At 43.1% G+C, this 17,842-nt stretch overlaps 1 protein-coding gene across 2 annotated transcripts; it reads right to left on the minus strand.

Moving 5' to 3' along the window:
* Positions 1–348: 348 nt before the first annotated feature.
* Positions 349–9,856, minus strand: LOC124266120 (hemicentin-1-like). 2 transcript variants are annotated; one of them, XM_046700933.1, is made up of 6 exons: positions 9,767–9,856; positions 8,499–8,759; positions 5,292–5,570; positions 3,522–3,800; positions 2,444–2,593; positions 349–1,873 (listed from the first exon to the last, which is right to left on the minus strand). In XM_046700933.1, exons 1-6 carry the CDS (start codon positions 9,852–9,854, stop codon positions 1,557–1,559), a joined length of 1,374 nt encoding a protein of 457 aa, XP_046556889.1. In that variant the 5' UTR covers positions 9,855–9,856; the 3' UTR covers positions 349–1,556. The 2 variants fall into 2 exon arrangements, with proteins under 2 accessions (XP_046556889.1, XP_046556890.1); XM_046700934.1 differs by lacking the exon at positions 8,499–8,759.
* Between the last annotated feature and the right edge of the window lie 7,986 nt (positions 9,857–17,842).

Consider the following 17,842-nt stretch of genomic DNA (forward strand, 5'->3'; position numbering starts at 1 on the left):
AACATTCCAACAACATTACAGCAACATGCATGTAATCAATGGTGGCCTTGAAAAACCATCGATTGACAATCTGACAAACAATCCACACCGTTGGAGAGAGCCTGCAAGTCAGACCACCAACCCATGTCGCCTCTAGCGGTAAGCAGGACATCTTGCGACCCTACTCTAACCTGGAAACTCACGGGGCGGTTGTACTCTGTGGTCATCACCGATTGTGTTTCTACGTTTGTCATCTCCATCACCCATCTTGTGAAGCTAACCTGTGTAACTTCGGGCTTTCATCCCATGAGTGCCAGACCGCAATATGACTGATTCAAAGCAGGGTACGGAGAAAGAAGAACAGTGGAGTTGGTTTATAGCTTTATTCTGTACAGATAGGTCAGCGGCTCCTCACGTGTTGAGTGAAATGTGATGTGCAATTCAACATCAGTAATAAGCAGGGATACATAGATTCATATATCTATCACAAAACACGAAGGCAATAATATACATCGAATACACTGAAGGCACCGCACATAGAATCGAAGACATAGACAAATCTTCACTCGTGTGTATACGCTATTTTCTCCTTTAAATATATATTCATCACATATTCATCAACATACTGTAAATCACGAAATTTTTGCGTCATGATATTTTTGCGATTTGTCCCATTCTCAAAAATGTTATTCACTGCCAAATGGTTTTCAAACTAAAACACACACAAGACAAAAGTGAGTGAGCGAGCAAGCATCGACTTACGCACTTAAGATACGATGCCATAGCATACAATGGTTATTGAACGTAACCACACAATCGATTAGCCGTCTCTTACGACATGCATAAAAAGGGTCACGATACATTTTGAAAAGAAGCTTTAAAACCATTTCAAATTTAGGCGTATCGTATCTAGCAAAGATGATGATGTAAAGCCATAATAGACTCCACACTCATTAGGTCCACTCGTTTGTCAAATACACATGCACAAACACCATGTTCGGTTTAATTAATGTCTATAGACATGAGGAAACACACATGAAAGTACAAGAAATGTTGCAATGTCAAATGGAAATATCCGACTATACACTTGCATCTCTATCTGCCCATCATGGTGTTTTCTGTTTTCGCATCCCACAGTAAATCTAATGACCTATTTCCGAGTATTGTTGCCAGGTCATATAATGCTGACCTGATGAATCGTTGCTTCCTTTTAAGTGATGACGAGGTTTACAAGTTTTCTGGAAACTGCCAACGCACTGTACAGGATCGGATTCATTTGAACTATAAATCTCCAGATGTCTCACACATGAGACATGTTATATAGGATCAACAATGCCATTGTCTAACATTAATAAAAATACCTTTCCTATATTATTTAATAATCAACGATCCCTCAGAAATTTCGTGTTGGGAAACCCGCTCACGGAGACAGTGGTGTTCTGTGTATAATGTTCGGAATAAACACATTTGTTAACAGTATAAACAGGAAAGTAACAGAAAAATAAACAGAACCACCCTCCCAAATGCTTCCTTTTTGACGAATGCAAGTCCAATGTCGACACATCGAATTTGCTGATTTACAAATTTACATATTCATGAGAATGAGTTTCCATGACAACGTCATCGTTACCATAATAACACGTATTCTCGCCTTCCTGTACAGTAACATTGCCATAGTAACCTGACTGGTTCTCAGGGAACACATTTCCATAATGTTGGGTGTCAGCTGTTACCACGTTACCATAGCAACCATCATCGTCAGCGTGGACCTGCCTGTAGTGATGCTGCACCTGGTTGTCAGGGCTGGGTTTATCGTAGTCTTTCCTGTTATTTCCACCGGTGTGTATGCTGTGACTGTCACCGCTCCCATCCACTTCCACGGGTACATCATCCCCTGAAACACACGTGATGGAGCAACTGTAGCAAGGATACTGATGCAGGTGCTTGACAGTTGTGTTTTATAGAAGGCGCCCTTCTGATGTAACCGGATTGCTGTTCAAAGCGGTTTGGAACCCAACTCATTCACTCAGTACTGGATATTCGTAGCCGTCATAGGTTTAACACTTTGTGGATCTGCTTCTCTTTGAGCTTCCCATCCACATCAAACAGACAGGCCGGGACAAACTCCTTTCCCTAATTTCTTCACCAACTCACTCACTCACTCCTCGGGCTTCTATTCCACATCAAACGACAACACCGTGTCAATCCACATCAAACAACAACGCCGTGTCAAAACCTTTTCACTCACTCACTTACTCACCAACGCTTACTTACTCACTCACCAACTCTCTCACTCACCCACCTGTTCAATCACTCAACAACTCTCTCACTCACCCACCCGTTCAATCACTCAACAACTCTCTCACTCACCCACCCGTTCAATCACTCACCAACCCTCACACTTACTAACTCAATCACCCACAACTTCATTCATTCACTCACCCACTACTTGACAATAACGTACCTTTACGTTTAGACCTTCTCCGAATGCATTTGACAACATCCACGACGACAAAAGCGAGAACGACGGTCCCAAGGCTAGCAGCTATGAAGTGGATTTTGTAGAGATCAAAGATGGAAGTTGTTTCTGGGGCTGCTCCGTCTGACATATTGACTGTACAAGAAAACAAGATATACAGTCTATAGGAATATTACAAAGATTACTGCTATATATACGTTTTGGTAAATTTGGACTTGATGTACAGAAGTTGATCTCGAGATTTTACGATAAAGTGAAGAATGGGTAACTTATATAAATAGTGCAGGTGATGTGTGTTGTTCGTGCGTGCGTGCGTGCATGTGTACCTGTGTGTGTGCACGTGCACGTACGTGCTTGATTAACATGAACCGTATCGTGACTTCATACACTGCTCTGCCGAGAGACGGACTGTGCACGTGCCTATCAACGGCGGAATTCGCGTTCTTAAAATTAATAGTGCACTGAGATCATCAAGGAACAAATAACGCATTCACGTGACCCAGTGAATAGTTGCATAGTTGGCAATAATACGAATACTAGAACCCTGCATTCGATTCTGAACTAAGGGCCGGTGGATTAGCCTAGTGGTTAAGGCGTTCCCTCGTCACACCGAAGACCCGGGTTCGATTCGCCACATGACTACAATGTTTGAAGCCCATTTTTAGTGTCAACCGCCGTGATATTTCTAGAATATTGCGAAACAGCGGTGTAAAACTAAACTCACGCACTCTAAAGCGTTCTCAAAATTTATGGTGGTGAGTTCGAATCTGTGTTCCTAGATTTGTCAGCAGGAAAACCGTTCCTGTAAATTCAGTCAACGTGGTAAATATTTAAGTGCTTTAAACGCATGGCAGAAACCAAAGATTGTGGGTCCGAATCCCCGTCATCTCCGTGACTAGGTTTGTCAGCAGTGTACCCGTCCTTCTGGGTTTCAGCAAACTGGTAATTGTTTACAAACTGAAACACTTCGGCATTTCTTCCTGTTGACAGATCGTGATTGAATTGAATAATTACAACTTGTTTTACACACTCACTCACTCACACATCAGAAAACGTTTCCTACCTTTGACGATGACATGTATGATGCACGAATCCTCCTTCTTGTAGGTTCTGCCTGTGTAGTCGCTGATGGTGTTGGACGCCGTACAGGTGTAGTTGCCTCCGTCCGACAGCTGTGCATGGGGGATACGGAGGGAGGAACCAGTCTGTGGTAGCGCTTCATGGCTTCCTTCTCTGGACCAGGTGATGTTCGCACCCGGGTAAGCATCTACGTGACACTCCAACACAGCCGTGGTGTTCTCTACAGCTGTGTAGTTACTGGGGCACATCACCTGAGCACCATCTTCAACAAACACAATTCCATCACAAATAGGCTTTGTTGGTTTGTTTCTAGTTTTAACGCCGCACCCAGTAATATTCCAGCTATATGGCGACGATCTGTAAATAATCGAGCCTAGACCAGACAGTCTAGTGATCAACATCATGATAAAACGGAATTGGGATACGATAATATGTGTCATCCAGATCAGCGAGTCTGTTAGTCGCCTTTTACGACAATGGTCACTTAACGAGTGAGTGAGCATGGTTTTACGCCGCTTTTAGCAATGTGCCAGCAATGTCAGGGCGGTGGACATCAGAAATGGACTTCACATAATGTACCCATGTGGGGAATCGAATCCGGATCTTCAACGTGTCAAGCGAACGCTTTAACCACTAGGCTACCTCACCGCCCCTATCGCCAAATGAGCTGGAGCATATTGCCTAATGCCCCACTTAACCCAAACAACCCGGCAACAGCAGAGTGAATGCCGCTATACGCTGCAGACGATGTATACATCACGCCAGCTGTAAATATCATGTCTAGACCAGGCACCTTGAATTCATGGACATAATGTCATGAGGATGCGAAGGAAAGATAAAAGTAAACTTTTTTCTTTTGTTTTTGTTTAAAAAAAAAAAAAATGTTTTTTTAACTTCAGTTGGATACAAACGTTCAATTATGCGAGCTTAAAGTGAGAGACAACATGCATAGAAAGAAACACTCACATATTCAATTATATTATGTGCTGGGACTAGTAGACTATATGCAAGATAGTGGAATCACAGTGACATGCAAGTACTGCATCCTCGTAAGATGAAGTCAGAACAGTGACAATGCTGGTGATATTACATCCCATTTTCTATTAAATGAATCCGTGTTGATATTTTTCGAACAAATATACTTTTCAATTTGATACACATCTTTTAAAACAAACCCTTTATGTTCATTACATATATATGGCGTTTGGCCAATGAAATCATGTGGTTTAGTTGGTGGTTGCTTTTGGCGCAAAGGAACATATCTATAGTACAAAGTTCATATGTTATGTTCAATAGTCTATTAACAAGATTGATGAACTCTTCCCAAACAGTCTAATAGTTGGAATTCAATATATACATGATAGATGTTCTCACTTACCGAACCACACGATGAACATTAATCATTATCAACCAGTTTCATTTTAAGCAACTCCCTTTCTGTATAAATGGCTTCATATATAAATTTATATTGAAACTCTAGGAGTTTTGTGTCTTTGTTAGATTGTGTATACATTGTAGAAATATAGTCTTCCAATTTAAATGATCACTCAATTCGCTGTCCCATTTATGACAGACTTTGGGAAAATCATTTTCAGATATGAAATTATCATAAAATAATCTCGAGCCTTTACTGGGGTTGCTCAAATCATTCCAAGGGGAACATATTGACAGTTTTGATTTATTTGGATGTTTTGTCGTTCGTATAACCTCTTTCCATTTTTTGGGAAAAAGTTGATAATAAAAGTATACTTACATGATACCAGCAAGCGGACAAGCTGCACGCCTGTACCAATCCTTTCTTCTTTGCGAATGTTGTCAAACATTGTGTTCTTCATGACAAACAGATAATCTCCAGAATGGGATTCATTCACTGGACGAAGACGACAGTCAGAGGTTATCCACTGTGACGTCACACCGACCTTCTTCCACTTGACGATCCCAGGGGGCGGGTTGCCACTAATCCCATGACAGATGCTGACGTCCTCACCCCTGAACACACGATGCGTCCTCTGACTGAACGCCTCGGGGGGATCTACACACACAGAAAACTCATAGATTTGGAGAGCAGTCGGAAGTTTACCTTCATGGAAGCAATGACTATTTTCATTTCATTTCATTTTATACTTGACAACGGTACAAGAATCTGTATCGAAACGTCGCACTCATGAATAATAGAAGTTGTTATCCATAAAGTTTGCTCTATAATGAATATTTTTTCCACGAAATACTTCACACAGTGGATATTCCATGGCCCATCTGCTAGTCTTGTCGAGTTATTTATTGTTATACCTACTGGAGCAGTATGTTGCGTTCCGAAAACTATTTTGCAGGACGTGAAAACCTGGAAAATGTGTGCTTTGAAATAGCAATCATTGTGAAATTGATCGATTCTTGTTTTCTTATTCAGGTATATTGAAGTACTGATTAAAATGGTATTTTCATGAGTTCAGCAAAACCCCAACCCATTCTCTGGGCCTACTCCCTCCCTCCCTTCCCCATCTCCTGAATATCAAATGTCCCGACCTAAGAGAACAGATGCCCGATACAACATACATACAGTTAAGTACGGTTATGACGAACGTAAAAGCATCACTCAGTTCAGATAGTTCGTCATAACCGTAGTTGTCTACATTGGGAATGAAATATACAGCACGTGGCATGGACAATACGTTCGTTATATCCGTCAGTTTGTTAAGACAGTGTTTGTCATAACCGTAGTTATCTACTTTGAGAATGAAATATACAGCAAGTGGCATGGACAAGAATTTCGTTATATCCGTCAGTTTGTTAAGACTGTGTTCGATATATCCGTAGTTGTCTACATTGAGAATAAAATATATAGCACGTGGCATGGACAATAAGTTCGTTATATCCGTCAGGTTGTTAAGACTGTGTTCGTCATAACCGTAGTTATCTACATTGAGAATGAAATATACAACACGTGGCATGGACAAGAATTTCGTCATATCCGTCAGTTTGTTAAGACTGTGTTCGTCATATCCGTAGTTGTCTACATTTAGAATGAAATATACAGCACGTGGCATGGACAATAAGTTCGTTATATCCGTCAGTTTGTTAAGACTGTATTCGTCATAACCGTAGTTATCTACATTTAGAATGAAATATACAGCACGTGGCATGGACAAGAATTTCGTTATATTCGTCAGTTTGTTAAGACTGTGTTCGTCATAACCGTAGTTATCTACATTGAGAATGAAATATACAGCACGTAGCATGGACAAGAATTTCGTTATATTCGTCAGTTTGTTAAGACAGTGTTTGTCATAACCGTAGTTATCTACTTTGAGAATGAAATATACAGCACGTGGCATGGACAAGAATTTCGTTATATCCGTCAGTTTGTTAAGACTGTGTTCGTCATATCCGTAGTTGTCTACATTGAGAATAAAATATATAGCACGTGGCATGGACAATAAGTTCGTTATATCCGTCAGGTTGTTAAGACAGTGTTCGTCATAACCGTAGTTATCTACATTGAGAATGAAATATACAACACGTGGCATGGACAAGAATTTCGTTATATCCGTCAGTTTGTTAAGACTGTGTTCGTCATATCCGTAGTTGTCTACATTTAGAATGAAATATACAGCACGTGGCATGGACAATAAGTTCGTTATATCCGTCAGTCTGTTAAGAATGTGTTCGTCATAACCGTAGTTATCTACATTGAGAATGAAACATACAGCACGTGGCATGGACAAGAATTTCGTTATATTCGTCAGTTTGTTAAGACTGTATTCGTCATAACCGTAGTTATCTACATTTAGAATGAAATATACAGCACGTGACATGGGCAAGAATTTCGTTATATCCGTCAGTTTGTTAAGACTGTATTCGTCATAACCGTAGTAATCTACATTTAGAATGAAATATACAGCACGTGGCATGGACAAGAATTTCGTTATATTCGTCAGTTTGTTAAGACTGTGTTCGTCATAACCGTAGTTATCTACATTGAGAATGAAATATACAGCACGTGGCATGGACAAGAATTTCGTTATATCCGTCAGTTTGTTAAGACTGTATTCGTCATAACCGTAGTTATCTACATTTAGAATGAAATATACAGCACGTGGCATGGACAATAATTTCGTTATATCCGTCAGGTTCTTAAGAAAGTGTTCGTCATAACCGTAGTTATCTACATTGAGAATGAAATATACAGCAAGTGGCATGGACGATAAGTTTGTTATATCCGTCAGTTTTTTTAAGACTGTGTTCGTCATAACCGTAGTTATCTACATTGAGAATGAAATATATAGCACGTGGCATGGACAATACGTTCGTTATATTCGTCAGGTTGTTAAGACAGTGTTCGTCATAACCGTAGTTATCTACATTGAGAATGAAATATACAACACGTGGCATGGACAATAATTTCGTTATATCCGTCAGTTTGTTAAGACTGTGTTCGTCATATCCGTAGTTGTCTACATTTAGAATGAAATATACAGCACGTGGCATGGACAATAAGTTCGTTATATCCGTCAGTCTGTTAAGAATGTGTTCGTCATAACCGTAGTTATCTACATTGAGAATGAAACATACAGCACGTGGCATGGACAAGAATTTCGTTATATTCGTCAGTTTGTTAAGACTGTATTCGTCATAACCGTAGTTATCTACATTTAGAATGAAATATACAGCACGTGACATGGGCAAGAATTTCGTTATATCCGTCAGTTTGTTAAGACTGTCTTCGTCATAACCGTAGTTGTCTACATTTAGATTGAAAAATACAGCACGTGACATTGACAATACGTTCGTTATATTCGTCAGTTTGTTAAGACTGTGTTCGTCATAACCGTAGTTATCTACATTTAGATTGAAATATACAGCACGTGGCATGGACAATAAGTTCGTGTTATTCGTCAGTTTGTTAAGACTGTTTTCGTCATGACCGTAGTGTACTCTACGTGTATTCAGGTGCTGTACTCACACTGTACACTAACGGCTACAGCTGCACTCCCGTATTCGACATTGGAGCTATTCCGTACAGTGCACGTCAGATTTCCATCGTCGAACCTGTGTCTGTCGGCTCTCAGTAAGATCCTTGATTTCCTGCCGATGATTTGTTTCCCGATGGACCATTTGTACCTCCATGTCGAACTGTCTTGACCATCCTTTACGGTACAAGAGATTTTGGCTGGAGTTTTCTCTATTATCTTTATAGGTGCAACTTGTGGTTTGAAAATGACAACTGAAAATACAACCATGACACGTGACCAGACAAAGACGTGAGCACACGTCGGTGGTGTCTAGCGAGAACACCATTCGGTGTCCCCTTGCGACAACCATTGGTTGCAAACAGGCGGGTGGTCGGACTACAGTTGGTCCCAAACAGCCAATGCTGCTAGGTTGCGACATAATGGTTAGGGTGGTCAATTCCATCAACTGGTTGACGGTTCACGGCAGTGAACCAAGCACTGGTTCGTATACACGCTTACCTGACCACCCGATACCGTTAGTCGCCGTTTGCGATATTCATGGGTTGCTAAAGAGTCTAAGACCTATTCGGCAAGTATGTACTCTGAATTCGGTATAAAAGAACAAATAATTGACATAACGAGATATTTCGGTTCATAAAAATAATTTAGCTACCAAAGTCACACAATCAGACTTTCGTAAGCAGCTGCTAATTCAGGCTACAACTTGACTGGGCTAACTGTTGCGATGAACGGGCACGCAGACAATGCCCTCCCACCATTTTGGATGTAAGCTGGCTAACAACAAGAATAAGTATAAATATAAGTATAAGTATAAGTATAAGTATAAGTATAAGTATAAGTATAAGTATAAGTATAAGAATAAGAATAAGTATAAGTATACGTATACGTATAAGTATAAGTATAAGTATAAGAATAAGAATAAGTATAAGTATAAGTATAAGTATAAGAATAAGAATAAGTATAAGTATAAGTATAAGTATAAGTATAAGAATAAGTATAAGAATAAGTATAAGTATAAGTATAATTGAACAACTAACAGGACATGGAATGTTAGGATTAAGTAAAACAAATACGACATGTTATAAACAACTGTTTTCAAAAGGATATGCATGTACATTTTACTCAGTAACATAGAAATCCTTTACACTTTTAAGAAAATTATTACAAAAGCGCCATGGAAAACGAACCTAAACGAAAACAGAGACTTGTGTATGTAAGCATATACTACACATTCCAACGATAAGGTGGTAAAACTTACTTTGCTCCGAATAAACAGCTGTGATCAGAGCTACTGTGCACACAGTCACCCTGTCCATTGTCAGACTGTCATGTGGGCTCATAGTCATTGTTTAAGCTTCTTCCGTTACACGACGCGGAACCGGGAACAACACGTACAGCTCATTAAACATAGTAGTATATACAATGGGGGTTCTGGATCACTTTCAACCAAAGCCTCTGCAAAGCCTTATTTGGTAAATAAGGCTTTGGCCGGACCCTTAGCTCTTGCTACCATTACCCCTACTATGAAAAAGTTGGGGGATACGAACGCACCTTCTAGCCGAGCTACTGAGCTACCCCCATTGTATATGGGGGTTCTGGATCACTTTCAACAAAGCCTCTGCAAAGCCTTATTTGTCAAATAAGGCTTTGGTTGGGCCCTTAGCTCTTGCTACCATTACCCCTACTATGAAAAAGTTTGGGGCGATAGCGCCACCGGGGACATGGGTCTATGCCGTGTTGACTGGAGGTAACACTGTGCCGTACGGTACGATCAATAATTCCGCTCTTACAAACCCCCTACCTGGCCCATCCCTCAAGTAGTACAAGTTAGGTTCGTCTGCTTTGATGTCCACTTTATCTATGTTGTAAGTTTTGACTGACCATATAGGATCGGTGGCTCGCTTACGGCTATCACCCTCGTGTTCCCCCGACTGGTATAGATACCTCACTAGGGCCCTATCTGGTATCTGTTTCTCCTTCCCACGCAATGGAGCAGCCGGCTCTGCAACTATTGATTTTAGTTTGATAGCGTCTGCCGGTTTCTTGCCAGTGAGCCGGGTTACTTCATGGTTGATTGCCGACACCACCTTGGGTAACCTCGTGACCCATTCAGTCGATCGTTTTCCTGGGGTGGCCATCTCCCTGGCATACTGATGTCCGAATAAGCGCTCAGCCAAAGTCCTATTAAATCTCTCAACTATGGCTTGGCTGCGATGGGCTCCAGCCGTGCCACGCCTGACCTTTGTATCGTGTTTGGCTAGCAGTTGTGACACGGCACCCATGAACTCCCGTCCGGGGTCAACTTGAAGCTCTGTTGGCCACGTCAGCGGACTGCGTTTGTATATGCGTTCGAATCCTCTGGCTACCTGGGCCGAATCTTTCGCGGTCAAGGGTTCGGCTTCCTTGTAGCGACTGGCTCACATCCACGACAGTTAAGGCATACTTGTACCTCTTGTCGGGGGGGGGTAGGAACAGTAGGTCTGCCTGGTGAACGCTATTAGGTATGTTAATACCGAACCTCCTTCTAGGCACGTAGCGTGGTGCCGGTAAATAGATCTGCCACAGGGCTTGTTTTTCAAGCCACGCTTTGGCTTCCTCCGGGGGGTACTCGCGCCATTTTAGCTAGCTTATCTACAGCGCTAGCTCCTTTCCAGTACCCACGCGGGCTGTAGTAAATAGCCTCAAACTTTCTTTGGTTCCGTGACATGTCGTCCCGATATTTATATCTAAGTTCTTGGTTCAATTTTCTCATGCCCGTATGCGTACGTGTTTATCCCATCAATAGCTATCCAACGTTTAGTGTCCATAGGCGACAGGGACGTCTTGTTTATAGTCAGTCCGTATATCTTATGCCCATCACTTCTAAGTGTGTTCATTTTATGCCTAAAGGTACGGGTCTTGAACAGGGCTTCCTTGAATCTGGCGTGTTTGATGTGTTGTTTCACCACATACTTCTTAACACCCTTAGCCTTCCGGATTTCACCATTGTCGGCCTTCAGTATGGAGTACATCTTAGGCCTCAACCCTATGTACTCGGCTATGGGCGTGCCAGCACACTCGTCCTTCATCTTACCTAGGACCTTTTTATTTACCGTACTGTGTATGGCATGGTCCTTAGGGTAGTCGCTGGTGTCATACAAATCGAGGTGTTTTTTTCATGTCAACGTACACGTCCTCGGTTCGAATCTCCATCAGCAGGGAATCCGTGTCAGTGTACAGAACTTCACACCTGTCACCGTACTGTTTCTTAAGTTCGTTGTAGTAAAAGTCGTACATCAGGTGTTTGGATAAATCGAGGATGCTCATCCCCACGTAAACAGGCCGGTTGAATTTTATGTGGCTTTTCTTCATGTGTAGGGCAACTAGGTCATCGGTGAATATCTTGCTACGGTTGAATGCCGGACTGGCTATCAGTCTCCTGAGCTTGTCTTCCTCATTCGACCGAACCAGCTTCACGGTCACGCGTTTCCTCAGGTTTTCCATAGTCTTACCAAACACCGAGTTGTTCATGAGCTTGTAGAGGTTTTTCTCGAAGTCACTGGTGGCCAGCTTTCGGAGGTCTGTGTTCATTCTGATGTAGGGCTCCATCCAGGGGCTCTGATCGAACACGAGCACCCTGTGTATTTTGGTCAGCCTCATACCCAACGACAGGTACAGCTGTAGGTTGCGGTAGTGAACGATGTACTTGGTCTTATTCATTAAGTTGGGCACAAGTTTTTCAACGTCCGTCACCCGCCTGCCTAACAAGTTATGTTGGTACTCAGACATCCAGTCCGGGTTAACCCTCATACGTTCGGGGGCTAGGGGGTAGCTGTTGTGTGATGTGTGTAATGCCTTGGGGTATTCCAAGTCAACCTCGAGGATATAACCTTTGTTCGAATCTGGTGCGATGCTCATAACATCAATGGGTGACGCCCATTCGAATCCCCCTGTGGGTAGATACTGACTCATGGCCCAGCCGTACAGGTTGTTGGCGTCGAGGTAGAGAATGTGATTGGTTGGCTTGCTAGGGTCGTAGCCCTTAACGTATTGATTATTTGCTTTCGCGTATCGTTTGGTTGCCATGGAGATTCCACCTCGCAAGCCTTTCTCAATGAATAGGTGCATGTCATAATCTGTAAGCAATTCCAACTTAACACCAGTCTTTTTAAGCAAGGCATCCCACGACAGACCTGGGCTGGTGTAATACCATGCGGGGTCGAGTTTATACTGCTTGAAACACGTCCGCCTAAACGTCTCAAACACGTCAGCTAACAGCAGTACATCCGTCCTCAAGTACAGGTCGTGATAGTCACCCAGATTCTCACAACCTAGTTTATTCCATACATTCATAGCGTGGGAGTAATCATCTTGGGATATTTCCGAGTCGGTCAGATTGCTGTAAAATTCTCTGATGGGGGGTAGTCTGGTCTCGGTGAACTTGGCCCAACTATCCATGTACTCATAGGGGTACACACCCTTCCTCATAAGCAGGGGTCTAGTCTCGGCGTCTGTGTATCGGTCGGTGATAGGGAAGGTATCGTTGGCCTTGACCAGACTGTCTAATGAAGACAATAGAAATTGTACTGAATCTATGAACCTAAGGCCGTTTAAGCTGAAGGAGATGTATCTCTCCATGTTGTTGGGAATGCACGTTATATTACCATCGATTTTCGCGATGGCCTGCATGATTAAGTGAGAGTCGTACCCTCTCAAGTTGTGAAAGACAACGGGGATGTTTATTGTCTTAGGGTTGATTCTAAGCTTGAGGTTACACGTGCTGTGAGCGGCGCCTCTATACTTACCGGTTACGTGGCAGTGATCCCTCACCGAATCACCATTCAGTGGTGAGTCACACACGTGACAGTTAGTGCTACAGGCGTGAGCTAGCCTGTCGGCTCGGGTCATACGCATGGGAGCGACTCTATACAGTGCATTCCTAATAATTTTTTCTTCCTCCTGCAAACACTTTAGAAACCTTTCAGCCGCGTCAGGGCCCCTATACACTACGGGAGCTTTCGTTTCCCCATCACAACGGACGACAATGTATCCAAACCCACAGGCTTCATGCTCTTGTGTTTTGAGTGTGGTTGAGCCGGCGGCAGCCTCAACTGGTTTAACCAAGGCTTCAAAGTCGGCGTATATGATATAAGGCACAGACATTTGGTTCTTGTGGTTACCGAATTTTAGGATATTGTCACCTTCCTTAGGCATGTCGCACTGTATAGCCGTCTGCCTAACAATCTTTGGCAATCTCCGTGTGGGATTCTAATAAATCAGCTCGTGTGAAGCCATGTAGGCACCGTTCGCAGAAGTGGGTCTTTTCTCTGTGTGCCCGATTGGTCATACAACAGCCTGCTAAAGTGTTTTATCCAAGCGTAGTGGTACTTGTCACCTCGCTGGATCATGAATATATTGATAAGTGGGTTTCAACACGTTTCCCCACCACTGGGCTGACCCTGTGCACTATTGTTGTGTTACCTTCGTGCCCAAAGACATTTATAGCTAGATTATTCTGTTTTTCTATTTTAGTTATCTGGGATATGGGGTGGGTTCATCTATACCATCCCAGTTGAGCCCATCGTCTTTGGGATAACTAGAAGGCCTGTTCGAATTAGTGTCAGCTGGAAACAAGGCTGACCTGATAGCTAACCTCAAGCAATCGTCTCCCTCTATTCCTGACGTTGACTATGGCATGTTTTTTCCTATAGTAGGGAGGCAAGTCTAGGTATGACCCGGCCTGAACGGCGCACGTAGTTAGCTATGTCTAGATAGACATTATCGATTTTATCTACAGTCCACCCGACCCCAAGTGTGTGTAGCGTTCTAGGTATTCTCTTATCTGCTGAAAACTAGTATCGATTGATGCGTCAATGGTCTCTATATGGGTCACGACCTCTTGTTTACCCCGGAAGTAAGGCTGAACGTACTCAGTGACACCTCCCCCCACCTGCTTATCGAGTGACATTTTAACTGTGATTTGAAATTTGATACTTCCTAGACTGGTTAGTTCCTGGTTGACCTTATCAGCTATCAGAGGTTTGATATCTGCGATATCTATGTTCCTATCAACATGCATGCGCCAGCCTCTCAAATAGTTGCCTACAGCACCAGTGCGCACGAACTGTAGGTCGACAGCTCTATTCTGCCGTAACAGTTCTACAAGCTGTGGCTTTCTCATTCGGGAATATCCCCCTAACCCCAAATCACGTGCCTGAACTTTCAATTGTTTTACAGTGGGAGGTTTTGCTACGGGGGCATGTGATAACAATGCGATTAACCCGGCTCTCCCAGGTTTGAATAACCCGTGAATCCAAGCTGTTTTGCTTGAGCTTTTAATTGTTTTACCGTAGGAGGGGCTTCTAAACCTAGTAATTTCAACAATGCTGGCTTCCGCATTCGAGAATACCGATCACACCTCTGCCTGGCGACCCGCTTAAGTTCACCAACAGTGGTCATAGTTAGTATTACACCTAAGAGAACCAATGTCTAATTGGGTCACAGTAAAGGTAAAAATCAAGATACACCTTATCGATTATTCCCTCAACCCACCCGAATATGCGCAGCATAGTAGGGTGTTTTGTATTACTTGCAACGAGTCCCCAACAAGTATATCTATATCCCCATGCACATCTACTCGCCCACCATCAAAGTAATTCCAAGTGTGCCCAGCCCATGGCACATCAAACCCTACTTTTACCATGATTGTAAACGAGCACCCCTTATATACTTCACTAATAATCATGGGTTTGAGGACACTGATATCTATACTTTTCCCCACATCCATCTGCCAGCTTCTCAGGCAACCTTCCCTGGGCTCAATTTCCACAAACATAGCTATACGTATGTGTGTATAATCTCTAATTGGGATCTATCTTGAGAAGTCGCCTACGTTCTTTTATGTAGGTCTTTTATTCTCGTAGATGAGGTGATGTCTGACCACGCTCGGCCCCGTGAGCTTTACATAGACAGTAGTGCCCTTTAACCCCTATACCGCACACAGAACACACGTGAAGTTAGGGCTTCCCATGTGGAAACAACAGTACCCCTGAGTCCTGCATTTCCTACCACAGGCCTCGGTCTTCCCCATAAGTATGTATTCGCGATCGGTATGGAGCAGGTCTCATGTTTAGCATACTTATATGGGTATTTAGTCTAATTGTTTCAAGCAACCAATGCAGTCGCTGCTATACCCAGCGCTATGAAGCCCAGTTCACGGTCCATTTGCCCTTGGATGGTGTGTAGTACTGAGCGAGTGTTGGCTTCTGGTAGTGGCTCCAATCGTTTACCAGTTAATAAGTAGTATTGTCTCGCTGCGTCATCGCACATCGTGGAATGTTTGAACGGCATGGTTTTCACGCCTGAGTTGTTCGTTAATGTAATCGATCCTCTGGAGGCGTTGTTTAGCCGCACTCAGCCTGTGCTGTTTGTAAGTTCTCAATAGCGAGATTATGCTGCCTCTCTTCCTGTATTTCAGCTCGCGTGTGACTCTCGTAGTTTCGAGAAGAGGAAATTACTCCTCGAAAATGCTAGGGCATTCACTAACGCCCCACCGACCATCATAGCTATCGTGGCCATCCTATATTTACTTCATAATATTTTCAGGTAGTATCCCTTGTTTTACTAGGATGTCTTTGTGGCCATCGCCATACCAAGGTTCATTATGAGCATACCCATATCCTGCAGGTTGAAATCTAGCTTGATAGTTGGTTGTTTAAGCACCATTTTGGTCAACCGAGCGTATCCTACGGCTAGACTGGCGACCACTGTGGCGTGGTATGCGTCGTTGACGAACGTTTTCCCCTCAGACATTATGTATATGATATAAAATATTAAATTATAACATGATATGCGGGTCGACCTCTAATTGGGGGAGAGGGTCTCCCTCACTGGGATTCCTGTGTGGGTTTCCCTTCCTGTGTCGTGTATATAACCACGAGATAGCCACGGCAGCAGTTGCACATACAACTAACAAGAGACGCTCCGGGTGAGTCACCCTGATAATTTTATGTTGGTTACACCACCGTTTTTTACCGGCAGCTACTCTCTTAGGATTCTTCTGCCTGGTTACTGTTTCCCCCAACTTTGGGGTCTCCACCGCCACCTGTGAAGGGGTCTCCTCCAGTTGGGGTTTCCCCAACGTGGGAGGTGGGGTTTCCTCCAGTTGTGGTGTCTCCTGTGCATCCATCTATACTATTATTATTATTTTTCCTCTCAAATTGACAATGCTTTGCTGTAATAATCGCCGCCGTCACTGGGGCTAACAACATACCATATTTGTGGTACAGCTCGCAGCTAATAGAGCTCAAGGCGTGTTCAATAAAAGGGTCTTTCTCAAGGTCTTCCCACAGGTAAAGCCGACGCTCTGGGGGAATGGGAAGGAAGTATGACGCAATACCAGTGTATATCTGGGTCATAGCCGATCCTATTGTCTTTGTCATCTCTGCTCCGAGCCGGGACTCGTATCTAGCGTACAGTTTATCGATTTCTTCGGCTGACATTTTGTGAATTTTATCATGAGTGTACTCCCCAAAGTAATGTTTGGCTTTGCCACCAACAGCCAACGCCACCAGTTTCTCTCGCTTATCATCATCCACCTGGGGTGACTGGGGTACCAACAATTGTTCAAGCAATTCCTCACACTCCATCTTATAATATAACAAGTAAGATTTAGTTTTAACTATATAATACCCGATGCAGGCAAAACACAGGGAAATGAAGGTTAAGTTGCACACGACGAACACTTCAAATACCATAGCTATAACTAAATGCTAAGCATTATACTAAGCATTTGCTAAGCTTTGCTAAGCATTGCTAAGCATTGCTAAGCTTTGCTAAGCTTTGCTAAGCTAAAACACCCTATATGCTACTGGTTGGTCGGTCTTGAGCACGAGCTTAGCATGTTTAGTTTCAGCGAAGCTGTTTCTTCACCGTTCCCGTTCTAATTTGCTCATCACATCGTTCTCTCTCAAACACTCTCTCGGCGAATCCCTGTCCTTGCAGTGAAATAAGGCCACCCATCGCGTCTGCTCCTGAGGTCTTTCAACACCGAGTTGAACTTCTGCGTCAGTACCCATACGCTGTGATTTGCGTGTCGGCCGGAGAAGGCCAGGTACGATAGCATGTCTCTCTTTTTTGTTATCTCACGATTAGCGCTGCAGTCGTCCAGTATGAACAGCGTCGGTTCCCCTTTAAATTTCTCGTGAAGAGCTTTCAACCAGTCCTGTAGGCGTGTTCCCGGGTCGACTTTGTGTACGTCCGGGTCCGTCATCACCCAAGGTCTTTCCGTGTACGTTTTATTCATGCTCAGAGTAGGGCACATGATAACGATGTTATCAAACACATCCTTGTAGTA

The sequence above is a fragment of the Haliotis rubra genome, unplaced genomic scaffold, assembly GCF_003918875.1.
Source record: "Haliotis rubra isolate DU_JTF1 unplaced genomic scaffold, ASM391887v1 Scf1230, whole genome shotgun sequence".
Classification (NCBI taxonomy): Eukaryota; Metazoa; Mollusca; class Gastropoda; order Lepetellida; family Haliotidae; genus Haliotis; species Haliotis rubra.

Bases quoted from the DNA above. Each gene is read 5' to 3' on its own strand.
- LOC124266120 (XM_046700933.1), bottom strand. From the start codon at position 9,854: ATGACTATGAGCCCACATGACAGTCTGACAATGGACAGGGTGACTGTG. The intron at 8,760-9,766 runs GTAAGTTTTACC...TTGTATTTTCAG, and splicing joins AGCTGTTTATTCGGAGCAAA to TTGTCATTTTCAAACCACAA. The intron at 1,874-2,443 runs GTACGTTATTGT...CGTGTGTTTCAG, and splicing joins GAGAAGGTCTAAACGTAAAG to GGGATGATGTACCCGTGGAA.